Genomic DNA, 20,140 nt, shown 5'->3' with positions numbered 1-20,140 from the left:
CGGGGCGGAGGAGAGGGCGGCTCCGACAGAAGGCGAGGGAGGGGAGCGCCGCGCAGCGCGGGTGGGCGCCTGGAGCAGCCCGGTGCCCGCGGGCTGGGCGCGGAGCCGAGTGGGGCTCCCCCCGCCGGCCGCTGTGCCGCGACGAGGCGGCGCTCGCATCCCGGAGGGGCCCGGCCTCGACCAGGTAGGTGCCCGCTGCCCGGGGGCGCGGAGGGGCTCCCGGCGGGGCAGGGGGGCTGCGACAGGAGAGCGGGGTCCGAGCGCGCAGCCCTGACGGCTCGGCCGGCGGTGCGGGGCCGGGGGCTCGTCCGCCCCGCGGGGGGCGCCGGGCGAAGGAGAACCAAAACCGTGAGGAGCGGAGTGGGGTCTGTCTGTCCGTCTGTCCGTCTGTCCGTGAGCGGGGTCGGTCAGTCTGCGTGTCGCGGTGCGCTGCCGACCGGTCGGTAAGGAAGGCGGAACGTGGGGCCCAGCAGTGAGTGCGGCCACGCGCAGCACCAGATCCCGGCACCGGGTCGCTCGTAGTAATGCAGCACGCGAGGCACCGGGACACGTTTAATAGGTTTTTACCCTACTCAGGTAGAAGTATCCGAACATTCATATCAAGGCGGCGAGCAGCGTTCCTGATAAACCAGCTGCGGTCTCGGCATGGGGCCCTGCAGCTCTGCGTGGCGCCCCGAGCAGGGCGGCAGCGGGCCGGGCCCGTGTCACACGCTCCTTTTGGCGTGGGCGCTGGCATCTGCCCCACCAGCTTACCCCACGAAATCAGCTCCTGCACATCCCCTGATCTCCTTGAAACACACCTCGTACCTGCGGCTTGTCCGTGACTGGCAGTGGGGATGGGAGTCCCATGGTCTGTGCTGACAGGAATCGTGTTACTCGTGTCACGTTAACCTGCTCAGCGTGTTGTTGGATTGCTTGGAGCTGTAGAAAGATCACTGAATTACTGGCTTTTTGTTGTTGTTTTGGTGTTGTGCTGTAAATACAGAAAACACACCGATTCAGTTTTCCTCCAGGGGCAGTTTTCTGAGCAGTAACTGCACCAGCAGTAAGCGAGAACAGCGCAGTGGCGCAGGGTCAGGCTGCTTCACCTGGCTGTAGGCAGCCCCTCCACCTTGTACCCAGAACAGAACGGCTTGCGCTGTCCTGGCTGGGGGTGGTGGCTGGCGGGGCGAGCCAGCAACTTCTGTCTCTGCAGGTTGTGTACCAGTACAGGTCACTAGGATTTATTGCTGTAGTGCTGCCTGTGGGCTGTCCTCAGAAGCACTGAGTAGTAGCTTGTGCTTCTCAAGCTTGTACTAATTTGGGGCACCTGCTTTACCTATCAATTGCTGTGTTTGGAACCACCTGATAATGGTTTCAGGTGTGAGCCAGCTGTAGTTTAACGGAGTGCCTACAGGCAGCAAGCTGGGTGTTTGTGAGGTGTTTCAATTGCTTGTGGTGGTCCTGGGATGGCTCCATCTTTTCTATGTGCGTGTTGCTGTCCGGACGCCTGATGTGTCACTGTTATGGGCATGCTGTAGGGACCTGGCTACTGTGTCACAGGATGTCAGTCCCTGGCCAGGGGACATGGTAAAGGCTGTCAGAAGCTAAATGCGTCCTTGCGCTGGGCGAGCTGGAGCCTGTTTGCATGCTCGCTGATATAAACAGCGAGCGCTTCTGTCTGGGGAAATCGTGTCGGGTGAGCAATGACAGAAGTAACTGTGGGTAGATCTTAAATGCTGTGTTCGGAGCATAACCCCCATCTATCCAAAGTTTTTTTTCCTCGGTCTTTAAAGTACTGATTGGGTACCAATCCATGGAAGCATCTTCTGTTAAAGTATCAGAGAAGTCCCTTGGTTTGCTCAACCCCGAGCAGAGCAGGCTGAGGGGAGGCCTCATGGCGGCCTGCAGCTCCCTCACGAGGGGAGCGGAGGGGCAGGCGCTGAGCTCTGCTCTCTGGGGACAGCGACAGGACCTGAGGGAACGGCATGGAGCTGGGACAGGGGAGGGTCAGGCTGGGGGTTAGGGAAAGGTTCTGCACCCAGAGGGTGGTCGGGCACTGGGACAGGCTGCCCAGGGCAGTGGTCACAGCATTGAGCTGCTGGAGTTCAAGGAGCATTTGGATAATGCTCTCAGACATAGGGTCTGATTTTTGGGTGGTCCTGTGTGGGGCCAGGAGTTGTACTCAAGGTTTTTTTGGGTCCTTTCCAACTTGGGATATTTTGTGTTCCATGATTTTGAATTTTCTCTCTCTCTTTTTTTTTTTTTTAATACTTTTTCACTCATTGATGATCTTTTGGGGGCTTTCTCTGATCTGATCCAGTGTAGCACTAACTGGAGTTCTTATGTGCTAGTTTCTGTAAATGCTTAAGCAAAGCAAAAAGAAGAAAGGCGTTATTTTTGTCATTTGGCATTTTTCTAGTCCTCTGTTCCTTCATGTTGGTGTTCCTGAAATCATAATTCCACAATTCAAATGGGATAGAACAAATCAGATTTCAAAATAATTGAAAACATAGTGTTTAGTTTAAACCTAAGTAACTGCTATTTTTTTTAATTTCCTTCCAACTTCAACTTAAAATTTAACATGGCATTTCAGATTTAATAAGGTAATTGAAAGTAGATCATTCTTGCTGGGTGTTCCAGAGAAAGATTTTTTTGGTTTGCTACAGTTATACAGTAAGTGACTCCTTACTGGAAGTCACGGTTCTTGGTTGCTGCATGTATGGCTGCTTTTTCTTTCCTTCTTCCAAAATAGCTACATCATAGGTTAAAAAGTAAAATAAAATCCAAAACATCAAGTTTCCAGGCATAGGTATGCATAGAATATCTCTGTTTTAATCTTTTTATCATTTATGTGCTTTGCTATGATGCCTTCTGGTGCGTCTGTTTGTGTTGCTTTGCTCAGGGCTTGTCTTTGTTCTCAGGTTTTTGGCAATAAGTTTACTTGCTTTTGCTATGTTAGAAAACTTTCACAGGATTGCACTGGTTTGATGTGGCTTTCATCTCTTTCTTTTTTTGCAGTAGTAGAAATAAAAATATATTTAAAAAATGGGAACAAAGTTCATACGCAGTGGCTTCTGTATGGGTTTGTATCAAATTACAGTAGGTTCAAGAGGAGCATACAGATGTTTGTGTATTTTGATCGAGTGTGTAATTAAACTTCGGAGTTTGTGAATTTTTGCTGTGTACAAGTTCATGTGAATCTAGATCAGAGGAAAGATGTGGAAATTGAAATTGATTATCGTGGATGGCTTCTCTTCTGTAGGGAAAACATAGCTGATATTGATTTTGAGCACTAACTTTTTGTGGGAACAGGAGGAGCGAAGCCTTGCTGTGTGCTGTGGTGCTGCTCCTCTGTAGCCACTGCCGGAGGTGAGGTGGCAGCTGCGAGGGATCGGTGCTCGGTGCAGGCATGCTCTTGGTACGTGCAGTGCTTCTCCCTGCCGGGCTGCAACCAGTCGCAGGTGATCCCGCGAGTTAGCTGGCAGTGGTGCACTTCTCGCCTCTGGCACCAAGCAGTTGGCTCCCTCTGCTTCAAGAAACCAGTCCCGTATGCTGAAATGTCCCACAAGCACATCTTCTAATAAGCTTAGCAGTTGCGTTATTTCAGATACTTGTGGCAAGAACATGTGACTGTTCTGTCCCTTCCTCCCCTTTCCCCCAAAGCCACTGAGACAGAGATATGAGGAAATAAGTAGTGCTGTGTATTGATGGCAAGGGAGTATACGTTGCTCGGGGATGATTCTTAAGAAGCAGAGATGGCTGCAGCCTCTGCCTGTCTTCTAGCATCTAGTCTGGTACTGCCCTGAAAAGTTGCTGCTGCAAACATGGGTTTTGTAGAGAAAATGAAGCAGGAATGGGCCTCCCTCTGAGGGCCTGGAGCACCTGGTGTGGAGGGGAGGCTGAGAAGAGGAGGCTGGGGGCAGGGTCCTGTGAGTGTCTGTAAATACCTGGCAGGGGGAGTGAGTGAGGGCAGAGCCGGGCTCCTCGCAGGGCTGGCCAGTGACGGGGCCAGAGGCAAGCGGCACAAAGTGTCCCAAGGGGAGTTTCCACTTAAACACAGGAGAACTTCCACTGCGAGGCTGCCCAAAGGTTGCTCAGAGAGGCTGTGGCGTTTCTGTCTCTGGAGGTGTTTAAGGACCGGCCTGTGCTAGCTGACTGTGTTGAGCAGGGGTTGGGTGGCTGACCTGCAAAAGTGCCTTCTGACCCCTGTGCTGCCAGCCGGGGATTCGAAGCCCCAGCCCAAGTGCCCTGGCTCAAACCCAGCTGCTGCAGAGCACAGCCACAGTCAGCCTGAGAGCTGGAGAAGGCAGGTTTGCTGTGAAGCCTGGAGAATTTTGCTTGGGGAAGATAGTCACGAGGAGGACTGTGCTGTCGTGCCTCCCTTGCATTCCTTGCCTAGCAACAAGTAGTGACTTTGGATTCCAGACAGGTTGGGGGGGTTATAAAAATAATAATAATGCATAGTATAACTATGAATCCAGGACCTCAGAAGATGAATGGATCTTCAGATATGTCTGAGGCCTGAAGTTAAATAAAAACAGTGAAGGAACTGTTAGCAGAGGCACCAAAGAGGAATGTGCTGCTCAGTTCTTGTTTTCAGGCATGCGTTTGCTAGCTGGAAAGCTAGAAGTGTCCACGATGTTCTGGCTCCAAGCAGGGCTGTGTTTACCTGGTTAATCACGGTTTGTCCCCATGGGTATTGCAAATCAGCTGCTGGCACAGTCACCTACTCTGTGTGGGGGTAAGTGATTTCAGTCAGTTGTGTGGTAAGCAGCTTTCAGGTTCTGTGCGTTCTGGGCTGTTGGGTTTTGGTTAAGATGCACTGCCACAGTGACAGCTAGCTCTGCAGTGTGGTCTGGAGTCTTAGTGCCTCCTTCAAAAGCTTTCACTTTGGCTTGTGTTGTGCATGATGCTTGTGTTGGAGCACCCTGTTGCTTCGCCTTTCCCATGTATGAAGTCCCCTCTGTAGTCGGCATTACGCTGTCATGGCCCTGCCTACTGAAAGTGGCTCTTATAAGCTGTGTCCCCTGTGCTGTGGCACTTACGTATGTGAAGGTTTACTAGAATTCTAGTAGTGTACCTTAGGCTATATAGTGCGCATATATATAATATATACATACTTTAAATATACCCACACCTTAAATATATATTCACCCTATATATATATAAAAACATGTATATTAGGCCTTGTATATGTGTATAGTATTTATGCTAGTACATTATGTACAATATATAAAGTATATACACACATACTACTATATATATACCCCTGTACTATAGTATATTGAACCTATACATAGCATATATATGACTATATAGAATGCTAATGAACTATGATGCTTTTGTATACATTAATACCTGAATGTGTGATGCTTTCGTATACATTTATGTGTGGATGTATAGTGATAACTGGGTCAGCCTTACAAAGACCTCAACTTTATCTTTTTTTCTGTGACAGGAAGTACACTCGTGTACGCCGTGTTGGCACAGCCACACTGTCCACGTCGTCTGGTGCTGCCGTGCTGTCAAGGTCTGTGTGTTGACAGGCACCGTCCTGGCTTCCTTCCACAATCACGCTGATCCACAAGAGGTTAGTGAACTGTTCTCCCAGTCCATATTTAGTCTTGTTGTGGACAATTGCTTGTGGTTTTAGTTATGTAAATGAGAATAATTGTTTAATAAAGGCAGGCTGTTTCCACATCTTTGACATGCTCTGAGATCTGTCAGCACCTTCTAGTCCTAGTACTAAAAATTTCATGTTGTAACAACAAATGCCGTTTTTTATTATTATTTAGAATGTATCCATCTACATTTATCTTTAGGGCTTGTTGCATTGAAAGGTATTTCCTTTCAGCATATGAAAGCAAAGCATCCTGTAAGGGTTAATATCTTAAATATAAAATATCGGGTTTCTTTTGATTTTTCTTTCCTGTGTCTTTTTAGCTTTTCTGTTCTTCTGTTGTTGTCTGTAGCTTGCAAACTTCCACTGCTAGGTACAGCTAGTTGTGTCAAATCCTTGGCTGGTTTTGGGGAATGCAGTCATTTCCCCTGCTTAGCAAAGCAGTTGGCAGCTACCAGGAGACTGCATGGAAGGGCAGGGTGACAGCACGTCTCAGGCACTCCAGCTGCGTGACAGAGAGGGGAGCTTGGCTGCATACAGCTGATGCTTGGTGCTGTGCCCGTGCCACTGTGCCAGGCTTGTGGCCTGGCTCCTGTGGACACTGGCACCTGCAGCAAGCAGCAGCCAGCCTGCGAGCATGAGATAGCACACAATCTCCTGCAGCTGTCTTATCTGCCCCTCTGCATGAGGGCAGGCACTGAGGAGTTATGGCAATATTTATATAGCGAGATCACTTGTTAAAGTGTGCAACTTTCAGCTTGTTCTTCTGATGTACTAGTGAACTTAGCTATGGCTATCATGTAACTGCAATGAGAAATGACTATTACCAAAACACTTTTTAATAAAAAAAAAATTTATTTCACACTTCTATACAAATATCCACAGGTAATTTCTAATTATGGAATAATATGGCATTGCTAGCTGGTATTAAAAAAGAGACAGTTTGAAATAAAAGTATACCAGTGATGTGACTTATTTTTTAAAACTTTCAGTTTAACACTGCAGAGACATTCATGTTCTTAAGGGAGGGCCGTAATCTGCTTTCAAATCAAAGGCTACAGTAGTCGCTGTCAAGCTTCTTAGCACCTGATTAGCCTGTCTTCTTATGCTGCTGAGCCTTTCAGCAAATAAGCTAGATTTTAAAAGGTCAAAAATTGTTTAACAGCTAAATACATATTTTAAGTGTTCATAAAATTAGGGTGATAATAGACTGAGATCATTTAGTGGGAGGAAGAAGAGTATACTAAATTAATCCTCTTTCTATAATGTTAACATTTTAGGTGACCATACCTTCTAACAAGGTATTTTCAAAGTTGGTAGTAAAAAATAAAGATACCTGACGACTGCCCTCTTAGCAGGTTTTCACCCTATGAGGGCAAAAAGTACCAAGAGGTTTTTGCATAGTTCAAATTACTAGCAATTAACATGCATACTTTTTAGGCATAGTTGTTTTACACTGAATAAACAAACTAATCTTCATTCTTAGATAGTACCAATGCTTTAGAACATGGGTTTAAAAAAAAGTCAACTCTTTAAATAGCTTTATCAATTACGTTACAACAATTAGATTACTGATAAGCACAATATTGTGACCCTACTCTTACCCAACATTCAGGTATTCAAGAGTATTCAGTAGTCTCAAAGAGGATCAACTCAGATCCTCATAGTTAAATTAGGCATTTACAGCCTCCTTCAAGTGCTACGTAACAGTTGCAGTAGTCAACACCTTTTGCCAAACAGGAAATCCTTATGATGCTGGAAAGTTTTTTCCAGAGAACCTCTTACTTCTTCCAGTAAGTATAAAACTGTATCTAAAAACCTTACTTATGCTTGGTGTCCAAACAGTAAAATAGTCTGAAGTAATATACAAATCATATTACAAGACCTGATAATTCTTATTAGGTAAAGTTATAAGTATCAGGAAAATAAGACTCCACGTACATCATTGGAATAAATATTTACATTTTTTGGAGAGCAATGGCACCTTCAGTTATGTATTAAAATGCAGTGAAAGCCTCAGGTCTCATCATATGAAGTTCATAAACACAGTGGTTTGAAGGTTCAGTGAAGTCTTTGGCCTAGCAGTTAGACAAAGACAATGATTTATAATAAAAATAAATACAAAAATGACTGAAAAATATATATATATAAAGTACATCTAATATCCAAGCCTCTTTTAAAACAAAACAAAAAACCTGTGTATATTTGTTGTGAGCAATATTCACACATTCTGATCTTAAAAACCAAGCAATGTGAGCTATTGCACGTATAACTTAAGGTGATGCTTTTTGTGAAGTCCTAACTACTGCAGCAGGCGAAGCACACGACTAAAACAGATATGCAGGTCTTCAGATTATACTCAAACAATGTTAAGGCCACTGCGTGTTTATAATAACCTATGCATTGGGGGAAGGATGGAGAACCTATGTTGACCTCAACCACGCATTCCTTGCATTCCCAGGAAAATCAGGATTACAGGAAAGGTCTGCCACAGTGGTTCTGTATATTTTGTAGAAAAGAGCCCAACTCAACACAGTATTTCCTGAAGTCTGAGTTAGATTAGAAGGTAAAAAAGAGGCAGAGTAGAAATTAAATAATGCAAATTAAAGTCCGTTGAAGCAATTTTAACTGTGCAAACAAAAGCCTCAATATAAGTAGTAGTATCTACAGTCAAACGGTGAAGATGTCCGTAGTGTTCATATGTCTAACTCCATGAGTACTCCATAAATGGCAACATTTAACTTCTATCTGAACTTTGTAGAGGGAAACGACTTTTCCCTAAGAATAACTTTCATTCTCATTCCATTTTGTGAACCATTGTTTTGTCTCAAGATCTTTGATCTCTCGCTCTTCTTTTCGAATTCTTACAGCATGGTATCGGGGGACACTGTCATCGTACCTGGAACGCTGGAAGAACCCGCACTGAGGCCAAGAAAAAAAAAAAGACAAGGTTAGGTTTAAGTTGCCGTGAAAGTACTACAACGAAATTCTTCTTTTGCAGAGACTTACAGGTAAGAAAATTGAAAATAAAAAGATGTAGGCAAAAATGCACCGTGTAAGTCTTCCTACAAAATTATTCATTTGTATAATGAGAAGTGTTTATGCTAAACAAAGATGTAAATACAGTTCAGGAAAGCTTGCTTCTCCTGAATCAGAGGTAGATACGTTCTTCAGTATCTTCCTGTATGGTGACATGATTTACCGTAAAACCCACAGAAAGATTTCCAGGCCCTTCAAGAGTTACATCAGGGCTTTTTATTTATTTTTTTTTCAGAGCACCATCACAACTGTAGTCACTTGAACTAACTACACATATGCAGTATTAGAGCATGAGTCTTGCTTAATACGTCTGGTGCAAAACAGACATAACTTGAAAGTTTTATAGTATGCCCTGACACATCTCCCTAGATAGGATATAGTACAAGGTTGTGTGTTTGTTTTTAATTCAAAGCTAATATAAAAATGGTTGCTGTTTTGTTTTGTTTGGGTTTTCTTTTGAACTATTTAAGAATGTACTGAAATTAAATTTCAAAATCAAATTGGAGTTTTGGCCACAGTGGTACAGAGGTGATGACTACGAGAAGACACTTGACATGACGTGCTTATGGGTCGCAGAAGTCAAGATTAAAGGTAAGAGACATTGTGTCATCTGGCTGTCATTACATATTACTAGAAAAAAGAAAGTGGCAACGTTTTGTTCATAGTATTTGAGGTGGTAGAATCTCGGGTTTATTGTTGTGTTGGTTTTTTTTTTTCAAATCTATTATAATTTAAGTAGGTATATATTAAAAAATAAATTGAGGCATAGACCAAATTTTTTGGCCATCTCTTAGAGAAGATTTCATACACACAGTTTTGATAGATTTTGGTTAAGAATTCCTCCCCAATCCCTCATGTCAAAGCATCTTTAATTAGTATCCTGTACATGCATGTATTCTCTTAAGTTGAGTGCAGGTTGCTAGAAGCATAAATGGTCATGCATCGTAGTAGCTTCAGCGAAGAAAAGTTTCTACCTAGAAAAGTATGGTGTAGAATAGAAGGAAAAAAGGTGGTTCCACAACAATTAACTTTTCTTTATGAAAACCCCTTTCATTAATGAGCAATGAGTATTTTTAAGCATGCGCTAAAGGTTAATAAAGCAAGTTTATCTTCCACATACTTTAGCTTTAAGTATTAACTCTGCAGTGTTGATTACCACCTCTAAAGCTTAAAAACTAACTTGTACTGTTAAAACATCAATTCAAAAAAAGACTAAAATCCATTGCAACAGATAAAGATGTTTTCTAAAGGTGTTTTTTTTGACCAAGGTAAACACCTGTGTTTATGTGTACCAAAAGGTGAATATCTATTAATAGAATGAGCAAGCAAGTACTGATAGTCCGTAATCCAAAAGTTAACAGAACATTAGCAGCAAAAGCTTCATCGTTAGCCACTGCAACCATAGCATGTGCCACCACAGCTAAAAATGAAATATCATTGATTACCAATTATAGGAGTAGACCAATACTACGCATCAGAAGTAAGCCTCTCTTTATCAGATGGCTGAGCATGGATCTCAGCCTTGTGATATGTGGCATCGTAATGATCTTTCTTATTTCTCTTGAAGAAACCACACTACAAGGAAGCAAGGTATTTAGTCATTTTTTTGTGGACTGGAAAAAGTTAAAACTATTAGAACTGACTTGAGTAACTGATCTATCTTTTCATAATCTCTTCATGGGATTGTTATCTGAAAAGAATCAAGAGAACTCTTAGCTGTATCTAGATTTGAGAACTCTGGGACTAACTTAATCTGTAAAATAGTATAATCTGGGATAAGGAATATTATTTTGATAAATTTTTAATACATCATTTTTTCAAGAAAAGCTACTCTACCGTGTATTTGTAGCAACTAAAACTGTCTGTGAAGAGCAGTAAGATATCTATATGGAAACCAGTTTATGGACTACTGCACAGGGTAAATAAAGAACAAAAATATGAGTTACTGATTTTACCTGTACAACACAAGCATTTGTCTTATACCCAGTCATGCAATTGTCTATGATGTGCCATGTTTGTCCTTCATAAGACAGCTCAGTGTCTGTCATTGAAAGAAGCATTTCACACTGTGTGTGAATGCATGCATTTTCATGTGCAGTAGAAAACTAATATGTGTAACCTAACAGCCCACGCAAGGCCTTAATTGTAATTCATTAGGAAGATTTGCAGCAGAGGCTGGGCATTTTTTGGAAAGAAGGAAGTCAAGCATCCTTTGAGAAGTAATCTGTAGCAAACAGAGCAAACAGTAAGTCTTCAACAAAGCCACAACTGCTCCAGTGACAGAAAGGATATCCCTTTTCACCTATTCTTTTGTAGTAAGATTCTCCTATCCCATAGCAACATTAACTGCCTACAACAGTAAATAGTAAGAATAAAAGAACTACTCTGTTATACTTGGAACCATATTTTAACTTTTAGTTTTAAATATTTATTCCTTAAGGGTTTCTCAGATAAATAGCCAATACTGAAGAAATTGAACAATATATTTGCTTATGTGCTACTTTTGCACATTCTGGTTATTTTCATCTACTATGTCTTTAATGGTATTTCTAATGTTATGAGAACAAAGCCCTGTTAAAATACTGATAGAGAGTTCAGTTTTAAACCTAACCACAGAAGCCTCACTTATTATCCATCCATATCAATGTATCTATAGTCTCTGGCCACCTTATGAAGCTTTGTCTAGACCTCAAAAAAACCTCCTTTCAAGGATCTGGATACAGAAAAAAATCCTATCAACTATAGCAACAAGTCTTCTCTTATGACCACTTTTATTCCAAATGTTACTAAACTGATAAAAGTAGTGTACGGTTTAGGCCATTTTGCTGTCTTTTGGGTCCTAAATGCAAAGCAAAAATACTTGTTTGCTTAATTAATTTGCTACCTTGTCATCTGTACAGCAGGACATGTTAAATAACCAGGCAACTAAAAACTTACCTTCCATAGCAGGAATACCAGCAGTGCAAGCATCAGTATTCCAGCAAAAATAGCCACCACAATGATCCACCAAGGCACTCCTGTATAAAGTGCTACTGGTTTTGCAGGAAAGACAGTGACACGCACCTAAAGGAAAGAAAGTAGGTGAAGATGAGCATTTCAAAATCATCGAAATTTAAGATAAAGCTGCAATTTATAGTTTTATTTTCTTTTTCTGACAAGATGTCTTCTCTCATTTGCAAAATGCTTTTGGAAAAAAAATCATATTGGTATCATTTCAATATGGTAGTGAATTTTGCCAACATAATTAAATGTGAAAAGGTTTGTTAATTCAAAATTCAATTAGAAATCTAATCTATTAGGTAGATTTGTTTTAAAATGGTTTATTTTTTTTCCAGTCTTTGAGATACGTTCGTTATGTTTGCAGCTTAACCTATGGCTAGCATTAAATGTTGAACCTACCTGAGCAATTTCATTTGTGAGTTTAACATTCTTAGCTGCAGCAGGAACACTGATTGAGGCTCTAACAAGAATGTCTAGGTAGTTCATTTTGGAGTATTCCTGTTCCAAAATAAAGTACAATTAGACATACAACAGGAAAGAACTCTAGAATCTTTCAAAAATGGCAGGTAAGAGGACTTACTTCTACAAAAGTACTGTTCCAGAGTCTGGAACGCAGCAAAATAGATGCCTTGCTGTCAAAACCCTTCAGGGGACATTTTATGTCCACACATCGTGCATTCACATTGCAGTCCTGCAGTTAAAAATTTCTACGTGTAAGTAAAAACATCTTCACAAATTGTTAAACTGTCACCTTCTCCACCAAGATTTAAAATTGGATTATATACATTTTATTTATGTACAAGATCCAAAATCTGTTTGTACCAACAGCAATACGAAAGTAATCACATTTCCACATAGATAGCCCTGCAGAAATTCTTTCCTAGTTCCATCTCCATCAGTAGATAATACAGAAGGATAAATTCTAAAAGTATTAATACTTGGTTTAGGATAGAAACAAACTGGAGATAGTTTCTTTCACCCTGCCAAACTCCAAAGGCCCTGTTAGGCGTGAAGCGGAAGGTATCAAACAAGACTGTAGTTAATGCAGTGTGCTTACCAAGGTCTTATATTTTCTTTCTGAGAATAAAGAAAATGCTTTGCTGTCTGTAATCTGCTTCTCTGCCACCTCACGCTTTCTCCTGGAGTTATGGGATTCCTTGGAGAAAAAAAAGTTTTACTATGTTATCATATGTTTGTCTTAATTCTGTTCCCCATACAAGCATAAACAAAGAGTCTGATTTTTTTTTGTTTCAAGATCAGCACAAGTGACTTCACTATATAAACCCTATTTACATATACTCATTGCTAACAACAGAATCACAAAAAATTGATATTAACCAAGAAAAGGTTAACTGCCTTCTTTGACAGGTCAATGGGTTTTTAGACTTATAAAGCTTTTAATGTTGTTTCCATTTTTGTTCTCTCTATATATATGGTATTAATGTTACTGTGCTAATACAGTAAGATGGTCAGTATGATGCATTTTTTAACTGCATATTAATTACTTACTAGAAGTTTTATTAACTTATATAGTGATCAAGAAACTGACAAAATGTGTTTACATGTATGCAGTTCAATGGTGAAAATTACAACTTCTCCCAAGTGACCTTGAGGTTATATGAGAAACAATGAAAATGGGACTCGAGGTTTAGAAAAAACCTTGCTAGGTAGACATAAAGGACTATGAAACTCTTGCTTCAGAAATTGCTTTCAGCATATTTCTTGTAAGCAATTAAATGTATTTACAAGCTTTTTCTCTTTCAAAAGAGTACATGGATTTCCCTTGGGTTGGGGAGATGTTCGCTGTCTTTTTTCCATGCAAGAATAGACTTCAATAATGTTGATGATGTGTTAAAGCTAACAGTACTTTCAGCCTGCAAAAGCATATGAAAGCAGTGCCCACTGCAGCTACAGTCACCATGAGACAGCAGCTGTTCTGTAGCTTACCTGTAGCTGTTATATGAAATTGCCTCATAAGGTTAAGAATGCATTGTTTGTGCTTTTGACCATCTCAAGAAAAAAAAAAAAATTGTTCTGGAGGCAAGCTCTTACACCTTACTATCACAAGCTATGGTGCTTTAATATTGTACTTACTAGTGACCAGGAGAAGGTAGGGTAACTTACCGCAAGATGCAAAGAATTGATTTCATTCTGTGGTTGACAGGAGACTTTTTCCAAGTCTTTGGAATCTATTTTCATCAAATACAGCAGCCATTTGCCATTACTAATTTCTTTTGGCCACTGGATGTCCAGGGAAGCTGTACCAAATGTTTTCAGTGGCCTGCCCAAGTTAGTTACCTGTTAAAATAAACATTATTTCAATTTTGTTTTAAAGGGGTTTTCTGTTTGAAAATCAATCACTGTTACTGACTTTGACAACTTCTAAGCATGCAGTTAACAGGACATTTAAAAGCCACTGAAAGACAGTTGAAACAGAACATAATGACAAAAGCATATAGTAAAACTAGCACACTTGAGTAGTAACTAATTCTGAGCTTGATTATAGTAAGATTATAATTCCCTAACATTAACTTTAAGCTATTGATGTCTGTCTTCATGTAAAACAACAACAACCACCCTTTATTTTGAGAACTAAGAAATCATTTTAGTTACGTTACTGAGGCAAACTGAAAGTTGGAGGAACTCTGACACAGAAAGACAACCAACTCCCACTGAAATAGTTTGGGAATTGTTTCCCAACTTTTTTTTTCTTTCTTAGTGTTACTGCTTATGATAGCAAGTTATAAAACAGGTTTTCTAACAGCTTCAACATTAATCCTGTAGTTAAATACACAGGTAGAGAAGTAAATGAAGGATTTGACATAGATGGATTTCCAGACAATAATCCTAACGACACATAAATACAGAAGGGCTTGAATTAATGAAAAAGCAATCCGCTTCCAGACACACACAGATTTCACAGAATCAGAATACTTTCACTTCCCCTTCTCCTCAACTTATTAATTAGGCAGAAGACTAAAAGGGTGAACTTAGGCTCATGTGTTCAAAATGGCTCCTGCAGTGTCTTCTTGTGCGTGTTCAATCCTGCATGCTGTAAGTACACATATTTGCTGTTTGCCTGCATCAGCCAACAGCTGGTCACGTGCAGTTAGACTTCTGGGTTTAAGTTTCCCACCTGTACGGAGTTTATGCTGTATACCGGAATGCACGTGAACTGCTCTACAAGGATGTATACATCCAGCCTCATTCTGAACAGGAAGTCAGGATTGTAGGACTAGATCCAGCAACTTTTTCAAGTACTCAGACACATAAAAGGAGAAGCTGTTCCTTCGATTAAAATAGCTATTAGAATTAATTAAATTACTCACTCTGAATTCATATTCTATGAGGCTTCCAATGTCATCTTCAGATTTCATAGCGCTCTCACCAATGACGTTACCTCCAAAATATACCTGAGAAGGTTTAGCCACTCTGTTCGGGTGGGGGGGTGGAGAAAGGAGAATAATCAGATTTTAATGAAGTCTGCAGCAAAGGTGCTCTGACCCCCAATCTGGTCTACCAACACTTACCCAGTAAGTGATAAAAACAATTCAAGAACCACTTTAGCACTTGCTGTAATTGTAGTCAAATTAGCCTGAGTGCTTGTTCTGGAAAAAAAAAAAAAAAAAAAAAAAAGCACTGTTGATTTTATCAATTTAGCGGTTTTCACTTTACTATTAAACTGCTTTTATGTATAAACTGCTTTTATGTATCAGATCAAATAATTAAAAATATTTTTAACTGTATGTAAAAACAGCACACATGCATACGCACAAAAAAAGAAAACTTACGTTTCCAGCCTCAGATTAATGTCTAAGTCTGTCGTATCAACGTTAACTTTAGTGGTACTTAAGATCAGATAAAATGTTACCTAGACAGGAAAGAACATCCACAAATATGTAAATATTTTATGGAAGATAATGATATATGGATTATTATAGCAACACACCATCAAATTCTGAAGTTAAAAAGACAGATCCAAATCAAATTTCTAGTTATGACACAGAAACTTTGGAAGACTGTAGTCAGTAATCAAATTATGTAATGTGAGAAAAATAGGTGCAACTTACATTGGAGTTTCTCTTGAAAGGATTTCCAAGTTCACACTCTGCTTGAGAACCATTTTGGTTAGCACCACATGTTAGCTGTTTTTCCTGAATAAGTAGAGTATATTTATAAGAAAACATACGCCCAAAGTGTTTAAAAATTTGAGTATCCTTTCTGTTAAAAAATACTCACTGGATATCCCCTCATCTCCCTGAATGCGGAATAGGTCAGACTGTCTGGAAAAGTTGCAATTAGTTTAGCTTCATATGCATCTTCACCGTCTTTTTGTGGATTTTTTGCATCAGATGGATTATTAGTCACAGTTATTTCCAGTGCAATATCTTTCTGATCTTTCAGAACAAGCACTGGCATGCCCTTTTCACTGCAGAAACAGAATATACAGGATTCTGTGCATTAGGAAAACAAATGTGTTTGAAAGTTTGTTTCTTACTGTGGTTTTACCCAAATATAATTCCCTCTATTAATGAAGAATTACTGCAAGAGCATAAACACAAGAATGGTCATAGTTTTTTGTGGCACACACACTGCTAAAGGCTGACTGTTCACAGTAAGTAAACATACTTCCTTTAGGCTTTTTTGTTTTGTTTTTATACCTTCTTTCTAGTATCATTCAGCCCTCCAGTGAGGAAGGATGCTATGGGATATAGGGGGCCTGTCACGGTGTAACAATTTCTCCATTTACTTCTCTGTGAGTGATTGTCTTAAGCTACTGGAATGTAGTACATCACATTGTCATACAATGAAATTTCATCTCAAAAACAATTAACAGTACCATACAAGAAACTGCTGCTAGGTTGCTTATCATTTCTCCAGTGGTTAGTAACCTTATTTTACATTTTAGCCTAAATCTGCACACAGTTATAGCCACTTTACATCCATCTGACTCTGTACCACAACTCTTCTTCTAAAGCTCATCCTACTCCCCCATGTTTGTCACCTTGACAGATCAGTAGTACACAGGACTGTGTTTGCCAGACCAACAGAACAAAACTGTTCTAACTCCCAAAATAGAATATAAAAGGTATTTTTTTCAGTGCTTGTCAATAATTTGAATTTTAGCAATGCATTAATCAAGACTTACATTGGTAAATAGGTAAACCTGTCTTCATTTCCTTCTCTAGTGCAAAACCGGTATTGAAGGTTCAGGTTGCTGTGACATTTATTGTCTTCTCCACATCCTTCTTTTAAGAACTCCACCTAGATAAAACCAAAGCATGTTTATTGCATGCCACATGATACTAACTTAAAACAAGCTTTCTGATGTGCAGTGCATAAAGCATCTACAGGGAACTCAAGAAGTTCCTTGGATAAAGTAAGATTTTAACTTGACTCTACTTCTTACCTGTCAAGATCTGTTTTTCTTTGTGGGCCCTAGCCCTTGATGCTGATAAATTAAGATTTTATATGTAACTAAAGGGCAGAATTACATAAAACTTGATGCTTTACCCTTCTAAAAGAGAAGTACGCTCCTAATGTGGAAAAACATCCTTAAATCTGATTCTTCAACAAGCACTGAGGAAATAAGATCTTCTACTCGAGGTAGGTCATTGAGATGGAAAGCTCTAATACTGCTACTAGCATCCTAACCATGGAAGAATTAGACTGCACATTATTTGTGATGTGGGTAAGTGTGCACAGGAGATGACAGATTACCGTTTTTATTCAAAAGTGTTTCCTCCTATATGTGTTGGTGAGGAAAAACAAATAACAGCTATATCATCCTCACCTTTTTACAGAAAAAACACAGGATCAAATTCAGAACATTTTCTAAAAAGTTCTTGACAAAAGTACAAAATATAAGCCAGTAGTTACAAATCCAGAACCACACAAGTTATTTCCGTAAAGTTCAATGACTTATCAAAGTACAAATTTCTAAGAAAATATGCTATTGAAGGCTTACTTTTGCGATTGTTGTTTTAGGTTCATTTGAATCTAGAATTGGTATAAGGTCTGGAAGTGCTTTCTCTTTTCTTGTGGATGATGAGCTAGACTCTACGCCAGCAATTTCAACACTGACTGATACAGGAATTGGGCGTAGCTTATCTTTTACTACATCCTGTCAAAACATTTTAAACAGCATAGTTAGCATACAGTGCAGATGAGAAAAAACACTTAAAGATCAACTTTTGATATACATTTTCAAACAAGAAGTAAAGCAACATCTCCTTTGCACCATTTTTCCAATATTAAAACTATTCATTATTTAGAAACCCATCATTTTCTAAAAACATGCAAGAACACAAGGAATCCTAGTCCTACTGTCTTCATTTTTTTCTGGCTTCCTGATCTGACGGTTTCACTCAGAGTTAAGAATTATTAGGAATAACAAATGTTAACTCTGGCAAATGAAACTCACACTACAACAGTAAAATAACACTTTCTCTCTGTTGTGTAGATGCAAGGTTTTTAATTTCCTATGGTCAAAAAGCAATATTGTAGGCTTATTACTCCTGAGCCACAGATAGAGAATTTGTTCAGCTGTTGGAGTAATGTCACTTTTAGAGGCCATTACAGCAGTAAACTAAGATTGCATACCAAGCGTTCTTGTCATGCCCATTCATCCTGTCCAAAACCCGTGGCCTGAAATTCTTTTCCTAGCCAGTCACACTATTAAATTCTACAACCGGTACTACTGTGTTTTCTAACAACTCTCAGTTTCTGGCATTTGTTCCCTCTTTATTGTTCTAAATTGTTTCCGCTCTATTGATCTCCAGAGAACACTGCAGTGTCTACAACTTTTATTTATGTTTTAAAATAAAGGCAATGGGAAGAAGCAACACATGTACAGGGAATAGTAAAGTACTACTTAGCTATGGTTTTCTAGTGTTGAAGCCTTACATTGCACATGATTTTTAGGTTGCATACGAAGGTACCACAAGGCTGAAAGAGCAACATACTTTTATTTAAATGGGTCTAAAAGAAAAAGCGAATACTGTGCCTTACCTGCAGTACAAGCTTGGTTGTCACACACTTTTTAGAGTTCTGCCCATTTAGGGTTGTACTTGCATTGAACGTATCAGACTGATGGTCTTTAAACAGCACCCTAGAAAGCATGTTTAATTGCTTCCTCTCCTTTTCTGCTTCAAATGTATAGTTGATCTCTATATGAAGAAATAGTTTGCTATTAAGAAGGACCTTTGCCATATTAAAAAAAAAAATGGTTTAATAAAGTCATAGAACAGGGTGGGTTGAAAGGAACCCTAGATATCATCTAGTTCCACCCCCATCCCCTTCCATGGGCAGGTATGCTACCCACCAAATCAGGTTGCCCAGGGCCTCATTCCACCCTGGTGGTCTGGAACACCTCCAGGGATGGAGCATCCACAGCTTCTCCAGGCAGCCTGTTCCAGTACATCACCACCCTCTGAGCGAAGAAGTTCCTCCTAACATCTGATCTAAATCTCCCCTCTTTTAGGTGAAAAACATTTCCCCTTGTCCTATCACTAACTGCCCACATAATTTCTCCAGGTATGATCTTACCAGCAGCATTCTAGAAGACTTGTTACCCTCTGCTGAATTTTACTAATGTTTTCAGTTATTTAAAAAAACTTTCTCCACCTGCATGTTTTGTTCCTCTCCAGTTGAGGGCCAGATACCCTGTACAGGTCATGTATCTAAAGGAAACTTCCAAAGTGCTTTTAGTCAATAAATTCCTGTTGCTTTACTAAAATTCAGTGCTGACTAAAGCAGCTGTAATTGGTGTTGTAGAGCCAGTAGAGGGCTGAGATTAAAAAATAAATAAATAAATTCATAAATACTCTGACTTGATTCCTTCATTTCTATCTTGTCCCAAACTGCACCTAAGCAGCCAAGCAGACTTTTGAGGTCAAGGTACATTGTTATTTTCACACAGAAAGCAATAGCCTATAGCTTTCTAGCTATGTCTGCTAAGGCAGGGAATACCATGTTTTTTGATAGATCTGAACTCTGTGCATCTTTTAAACATCTCTGTATTCACCAAGCTAATGTTGTGTTCCAAGGCTGGGAATAGCACTGAGCATGCCAGGCCTCAGGAATGTGCAGAGGTGCAGGTCCAAGACCCTGTTGAAGCACATCCTGTAGATTTTACAAGTAATTCAGAATCTCAAACAACACAAGAGGAAAAAGAGGTGTGGGCTTAGAATTCTTCTCATTTCCTCTTGAGATCCTACAGTTTTCTGAAGTGTATTAACAGCAGCATTGTAACAACTTAGACAAAAAACGGGAGACATCAGAAACTGATGCTTTGCGTTTTTACCAATATTTATGACACAATCTTCCAGCCTCCTATTAATACAGAGATCTACTATGTCAGTTGCTGATTTCCACTAAGTTATATGCATGAATATAAAACACTTTTTGTAAGTGCAAGTCCCCAATAGGAAATAATGCTTATTAATGACATATAAATTGCGCTTTAGAACTATTTTCCAAAGCAGGAGCAGCCTGGAG

The 20,140-nt window shown here is 40.1% G+C and overlaps 1 protein-coding gene and 1 long non-coding RNA gene across 11 annotated transcripts in view; one reads left to right on the top strand and one right to left on the bottom strand.

The window, feature by feature from the left end:
- The first annotated feature begins 4 nt into the window (after positions 1–4).
- The window catches only part of LOC106016919 (uncharacterized), a 55,000-nt gene continuing 34,864 nt past the window's right edge, over positions 5–20,140 (top strand). For 3 of the 6 annotated variants that reach the window (XR_011810637.1, XR_011810639.1, XR_011810638.1), the window contains exons 1-3: positions 5–184; positions 5,441–5,572; positions 8,473–9,232. This is a non-coding gene — a long non-coding RNA (uncharacterized lncRNA). Of the gene's footprint in view, positions 185–5,440; positions 5,573–8,472; positions 19,467–20,140 lie in introns of those variants that run through there. The other 3 variants (XR_005267224.2, XR_005267223.2, XR_011810636.1) reach the window with 3 other exon arrangements.
- The window catches only part of ITGA6 (integrin subunit alpha 6), a 129,135-nt gene continuing 115,432 nt past the window's right edge, over positions 6,438–20,140 (bottom strand). For 3 of the 5 annotated variants that reach the window (XM_072040940.1, XM_072040942.1, XM_027462268.3), the window contains 14 exons: positions 18,653–18,810; positions 17,610–17,765; positions 16,791–16,906; positions 15,881–16,070; positions 15,712–15,795; positions 15,433–15,512; positions 15,172–15,249; positions 14,971–15,073; positions 13,766–13,939; positions 12,699–12,797; positions 12,222–12,332; positions 12,041–12,139; positions 11,579–11,704; positions 6,438–8,524 (listed from right to left, as the gene is read on the bottom strand). In XM_072040940.1, the coding sequence (XP_071897041.1) occupies positions 8,381–8,524; positions 11,579–11,704; positions 12,041–12,139; positions 12,222–12,332; positions 12,699–12,797; positions 13,766–13,939; positions 14,971–15,073; positions 15,172–15,249; positions 15,433–15,512; positions 15,712–15,795; positions 15,881–16,070; positions 16,791–16,906; positions 17,610–17,765; positions 18,653–18,810 (1,718 nt within the window). In that variant the 3' untranslated portion in view covers positions 6,438–8,380. Of the gene's footprint in view, positions 8,525–10,086; positions 10,217–11,578; positions 11,705–12,040; positions 12,140–12,221; positions 12,333–12,698; positions 12,798–13,765; positions 13,940–14,970; positions 15,074–15,171; positions 15,250–15,432; positions 15,513–15,711; positions 15,796–15,880; positions 16,071–16,790; positions 16,907–17,609; positions 17,766–18,652; positions 18,811–20,140 lie in introns of all 5 variants that reach the window. The other 2 variants (XM_072040941.1, XM_072040939.1) reach the window with 1 other exon arrangement.

Source organism: Anas platyrhynchos, chromosome 7, assembly GCF_047663525.1.
Source record: "Anas platyrhynchos isolate ZD024472 breed Pekin duck chromosome 7, IASCAAS_PekinDuck_T2T, whole genome shotgun sequence".
Taxonomy (NCBI): domain Eukaryota; kingdom Metazoa; phylum Chordata; class Aves; order Anseriformes; family Anatidae; genus Anas; species Anas platyrhynchos.
The sequence above is the reverse complement of the archived record's forward strand: the minus strand, read 5'-3'. Positions and strand labels throughout refer to the sequence as shown.